This window comes from Piliocolobus tephrosceles, chromosome 12 (assembly GCF_002776525.5).
Source record: "Piliocolobus tephrosceles isolate RC106 chromosome 12, ASM277652v3, whole genome shotgun sequence".
Classification (NCBI taxonomy): domain Eukaryota; kingdom Metazoa; phylum Chordata; class Mammalia; order Primates; family Cercopithecidae; genus Piliocolobus; species Piliocolobus tephrosceles.
Window position 1 is genome coordinate 109,536,433 of NC_045445.1, and position 6,370 is coordinate 109,542,802.

The 6,370-nt window shown below is 41.8% G+C and overlaps 1 protein-coding gene across 1 annotated transcript in view; it reads right to left on the reverse strand.

Moving 5' to 3' along the window:
• Positions 1-6,370, reverse strand: part of TSPAN7 (tetraspanin 7) — a 119,483-nt gene that overhangs the window by 22,037 nt on the left and 91,076 nt on the right. Inside the window, exon 2 of the mRNA XM_023202626.1 lies at positions 984-1,172. Coding sequence (XP_023058394.1) covers positions 984-1,172 — 189 coding nt within the window. The remainder of the gene's footprint in view (positions 1-983; positions 1,173-6,370) is intronic.

Here is a 6,370-nt window from a genome sequence, read left to right on the forward strand (position 1 = left end):
AGAATTAGGCAACTGGTATACCTAAAAGTTAAAAATCACAGTAATAGCCTTTCAATAGTCTGCCTTTATCATCTGGGAAGCATCACTGCTTTATCTGTCCCATGAGAGTATGCACCCTGCACTGGTCCTGGTAGCCAACACTTGACACTGCATAAGTCCTCTGGATGGCAGGCTCTGACTTAGCTCAACTCTCATAGCACTGAGACAGGCAGTGCAGGTTCAGAGAAGACTACACACATGCATCCATGCATGGCCAGGCTCAAGGAGGTGGAAAGTATTTCTCCAATAGGAACTTGGAAGTAAAAGTCTGCTTATGTTCAGGATGCTACCTTACCCACCAAAGCTGCATATCACATGCTTAAGGAGACTTCTAAGACATAGTCCAAAACTGAAACAGGGCGAGGCTGGGCGCGGTGGCTCACGCTTGTAATCCCAGCACTTTGGGAGGCTGAGGCGGGCGGATCACAAGGTCAGGAGATCGAGACCATCCTGGCTAACAAAGTGAAACCCTGTCTCTACTAAAAATACAAAAAAATTAGCCAGGCATGGTGGTGGGTGCTTGTAGTCCCAGCTACTCGGGATGCTGAGACAGGAGAATGGCATGAACCCAGGGGGCGGAGCTTGCAGTGAGCGGAGATCGCGCCACTACACTCCAGCCTGAGCAACAGAGAGAGACTCCGTCTCAAAAAAAAAAAAGACTGAAACAGGGCATCTTGTCATGAGGATACAAATGGACTAATGCAATCACTGGCCACTGCTTTGTCATCACCTGCCTGGAGGGGCTGGGACTATATTTAGCGTGCCAGGCTGTGTTTGGGGTTGTTTTTACCTCTAGAGGATTAAAGGCTGGGTTGGGAAAGAGTCTGGACTGAAATTGTTAAGGTCTTGTCTGTGACCTCAAGACGAACCATTTCACCTCTATGAAATTTATATTTTTACAAAATTACAGTTGAGAAAGCAGTATTATGTTGTGACATACTCACCAGTTTCAGCATCCATGGGCTACCACGACATGTAGCAAAGCATCCAAACAGGCCAAAGACAACAATAGTGGTGCCAGTTCCGATGAGTACATAGGGAGCATTTGTGGAGTTCTCAGCAATAAGGGAGATATAGGTGCCCAGAGTAAGTTTGCCCCAGACTCCAACAGCCAGCAGGATCACCCCAGTGATCTGAAAGAGGGATAGGAGAGTGTGAAGCTATTGCCAAGAGAGGTGACAATCAGCACAGAGCAGTGTGGCCCAATTTGAAGAATCAAGTTTCCATGAATGAGGTGGTACTTGCTGTAGGATTTCCTGAGCGACAAGAAATGTCAGAGAGTGTTAACTAAAATCATCATAAAGACACTTTTTTTCCCCCAATAAACGTGCCCCTTACATAATCCCATATGCAATTATTGTGTTAATTAGAAGTCAAACCAACAATAAAGAACTTCTTTTTCAAAAAGTAGTTTACAAAGCACATCATACAACAGGTCTGAGAGCCTTCCCCCAGCTGCTGCCTGACACCAAGCTGGGTATAACCCCAGGAAGAATGACAGCTACCCTCTTTGATGGCATGTGTGTACATAGTATATTTTATGGACATTCTGCACAACGTTTTCAGGAACACAGTGATTCCCTTTGACTACTATTGCAGAAATTTCCACAAAAACAAAATATTCCAAATATTTTTGAATCCCTATTGATGTGCTGTCTTAATATTTTATTCAATATAAAACAACAGAAGAATCTGCATAGTTCCTGGAACTAGCTGTAATGCGATTTGCCAAATCCCACTGATCAGTCCAAAGGAAATCCCTATAGCATGTCTAAACTAGAACCCTGCATCAATCAGGCCTTTACTTTATGGGATAGATTCCAGGCTGCATGCTATGCCTAACTCTCCACCCCCTGCAGGCCACACGCCCTGGCAGCTTTAGCTGCTAAAGCCACTGGGGTTGCTTTATGTCTCTAACCATCTCCCAAGCTGGTCTTTCAGGTCACCAACAGCTTAGCAACTCAAACTGACAGCCTTGTAACTGCTACCACTTCTGATACCACATGAAGCTTGAAAGAAACTTGGGTGTCAAAGAAAGACCATCTGCAGTTTGACCCCACCTTACAGCCTGATGTCTCATACCAAATGCCTTGGATCCCTGTCTACTTTGCTGACTCAAGTGAGGAGTCAAGGTGGGAAAACTGGAGAGAATTGGCATGATACAAATCAATACCCACCTTGCCAAGGTTTCCCTTGTCAATCAATACACGGTTCCTAATGTCTGTGACCACCACCAAATATATGCTATACCATGAACCAAATGTCTGGGCCAGTGAAGATGCTTAGACCTCTCTCCTTTATACTCTGAAAACACTTTCTGTAGTTTGGAACCATCAAGCTCCATTATCAGATTATTTTTTGGGGGCAGGACCAAGAACAGTCCATGTACCTTTCACTGCATAAGGTAAGGGTGGGCTCTACCTGTATTGGGGGAGAGGTCAGTACAACTCTAGTTGTAAAAACAACTAGAGTTTGGTGACACTTCCCCGCCCCGGAGGCCTGTCTACTTTGTAGAACCCTCACCATGAAGACAGAATTAAAGGTTCTAAATCAGAAAAAGATTGAGGAACTAATGCTACTTTTATTAGGCAAAGATAAACAGTCATGATGCAGTGTTGCGGTGAAAGTGTTTGACACTAATATTTGGGAGAAAGTGGCCCCATGGAGGTTGACTGCCTTCGAAAAATTCTAATGGAGATGGCCTAGCGAATTAAGAAATCCAAGAAAACCAAGAACACAGATGTTGCCAAGAGTTCTAAGTCCTCTGCTGACACCCGGTGGTTGTTTAAAAAAGTACTTTCCTTGAGCAGCCTCTTCTGCCATACTCCCCCACATGGAAACATAAAAAATCCTTTTTACCTGCTAAAATCAAATTTTAAGAATCAACTGTCAAGTCATTAGGGGTAAAAACGCAATGGACACTATGTAGAGAAGGACAGTGCCTGTGCCATCTTTTACTAATGCCTAGCACAGTGCCTGGCACAGAGTAAATGCTTACTATTCCATTGGGGAAAAAAAATACATTTTTCATTTCTCTGGGTCTTAGAACCTGTATTTTATAAAACAGAGCTTATCAGATACCAAATACTTACACAACTTCTACATTCAGTAAATACTGTGAGGTGATTTAAAATGGGACCAAAGAGAAATTTCCCCCATACTTTCCACTGTAGCATTATCAGCCTAAGCTGTAAACACCACAATGTAAATGTATTGAACAAAAGCAAAAATTCAGTTAAGCTAGTTGTTGTTTAGGCTGAATATATGCCTCATTCAGAAACTTGTGACTTCATGGTATTGCTCCCAAAGATACAGTAACACCTCAAATACAAACTGAGCTGCTGCATTCTGTGAACTGCTATTGCTGGTCCTTATTGGAATGTGATTGCTTTAATGAAAATGTATACTGCTAATCAAGTATGAGAGTCTGATAACTTATATTTCTGTGACCAGTGATTTCATGAAGTTCAGTTACCACCAGAACAAATCTTACATGCAGTATGTCAAAGTTAACACAAATCCTGATTTTAAGGCAAACAGTACCAAGATCATTTTAATGCCTTTTCTCCTTTCATAACATAATGTATCGTAATGCAATCATTGCTTTGTATATGAAGCCTCTCCTCACGTAAGTGCAAAACCTACATCAGTTTGTTAAAATGGTCACAAAATGTAAATTACACAAATATTCCATTTTCAGAAAAAGACTTTTTAATTTCAATAGGTTTTTGGGGAACAAGTGGTGTTTGGTTACATGAATAAATTCTTTAGTGGTGATTTCTGAGATTTTGGTGCACCCATCACCTGAGCAGTGTACACAGTACCCAATGTGCAGTCTTTTATCACTCATCCTGCTCCCACCCTTTCTCCCCAGTCCCCAAAGTGCATTGTATCATTCCTATGCTTTTTGCATTCTCACAGATTAGCTCCCACTTATGAGTGAGAACATACGATGTTTGGTTTTCCATTTCTGAGTTACTTCACTTAGAATAATGGGCTCCAATTCCATCCAGATTGCTGCGAATGCCATTACTTCATTCCTTTTTATGGCTTAGTAGTATTCCATGGTGTGTGTGTGTGTGTGTGTGTGTGTGTGTGTGTGTGTGCGCGCGTGTGGACAAAAGCCACTACCATATGTATAAATTTTTTCTTGGCTCCTGTCAACACACATTCACTCCACACATGTGCTTTTGCAAGCACCCACAGGAAAGTCATGTCTCAAACATGACTTTTGAACTGAAAAGCAAGGGACTTTTTAAAAAAAAAAAAAAAAACTCTCTCCTGCTGTGAGGAGCAATGAGTAAGTTCAGAGTTCACCAAAGCAATTATGTGTCTGAGCTCCTCAGAGACCTCAAATCCCTAAATCAATCATCAGCATATATTACCTTTCTCATGGAGGTTTTACTTCTTTCTCAGAAGAATTGATCAGCAAGCAGCCAATGCTGTGGTTCAGTGAGGAAAGAGATAGGAGACAATAGATAAACTACATGACTGGCCTGGTGAAGGACCAGCAACACCTTATATGCTCCCAAATCAACCACAAGCCAGGACGGTAGGCCCAGCAATCCATCAGCAGTAACCAGGCTGAGGCTCTCCTTTCTTGCTTATTCCCAGCATCTCATTTTCTGTGTGCTTACAACACAGCTCAAAATGTATGGGTAGCAAAGTATCACTAGCTACTATTAATTTAGGCTTGGTGATGAGACAGAATAAAGCTATAATCATGGCATCAGAAAAGTTAGATCAGAACTGAAAAGGCTTCTGTGTGATGATTACTTTAAAATTATACTCAAAGAAAACTTACAGATAGGTTTGGCAATATGCCAAGGGGTATCCAAAATGCTCTGAAACAGACTTACTACGGTTTACTTCCATCCTAAAATGGCTATTAGGGGAGCAAGTAGCCAACATAAACAATTCCCCTTGCTCTTGCCAGGTCATCCTGGCTAATGCTGATAAGTCTCTCTGTGGATCTTGTAGCATCCTGATCTTCAGAGAGGTGCCAGAAATAGAGGACTTCCATCTTTCTCACCTGTCCAGAGGCATTTTACTTGAGCCCACTCTGTTTTGTGCATGCAGACCACAGACCTTACGATGAAACTGGTGCAGCTGCTGTGCCAAGTCTGAGAGGGCAAAGTCCTTATTTCCTCTCACTAAATCCTTAATACAAGGTTCATAAGCCCCACCTTCTATGTGAATATATGCACATTATTCTAATGATGACACAAGTTCATATTTACTATATCATTCAATTAAAGAAAAAGAAAACAACAAAAATTGAATCACAGAGTTACAAGCTATCAAAAAGAGACTGCCTACTAAATAGCCATATGGAATAGAAAGCACTGCATCTAAAAACCAACAAAAAGAAGCACACAGGTGAGAGCATAGGCAGCAGTCTTAGCTGGATTGCATTTTAGTTGGCCCACAATTCCATCATCCCAGAGGTTTACAGGTTAATTCCTTCATAGCAACTACACACAGAGATATTGTGAAATATCCTCCAGAGAATTCTGTAACTCAGAAGAAAATGTATGACACTGAAACTCCATACACATCATCAATAATTAAAATCCACATTCCTCAGATGTTAGGTTTTAAGAGGAGAAGTACCTGACAAACTATTCTTTTAGCTGATTCTTATGTGAGTGTGTGTGCCAAGGGGACAAAGAGGAGGAGAAGTCTTTGCACAATGTTGGGACCTGATTAGGTAGAGGTGGAGAAAGTAACCAGAAAAGCAAAGAAACCAGCAGCTTCTATAATGTTATCATCTTATTTTAAGAAGTAACAGTATGCATCCATTATATTTACAACTTAAAATTTTATTACAAATTGTATGTGTACTTAGTGTTTTTAAAATAGACTAAGAACCATAATTTATTGGGATTCTTCACTGGGCTTGAGAACCCATTCCAGATGAATGGCAGAAAGGGACTCAATATATTTAAAAGAATGTTAGCTGGGGCCAGGTGTGGTGGCTCATGCCTGTAATCCTAGCACTTTGGAAGGCAGAGGCGGAGTTCGGTGGATCACTTGAGGCCAGGAGTTCGAGACCAGCCTGGCCAACATGGTGAAACCCCACTTCTACTAAAAATACAAAAATTAGCCAGGTGTGGTGGTGTGTGCCCGTAATCCCAGCTACTTGGGAGGCTGAGGTGGGAGAATGGCTTGAACCTGCAGGGCAGAGGTTGCAGTGAGCCAAGATCACACCACTGTACTCCAGCCTGGGTGACAGAGCTTTACTGTATCAAAAAGAGAAGAGAAGAGAAGAGAAGAGAAGAGAAGAGAAGAGAAGAGAAGAGAAGAGAAGAGAAGAGAAGAGAAGAGAAGA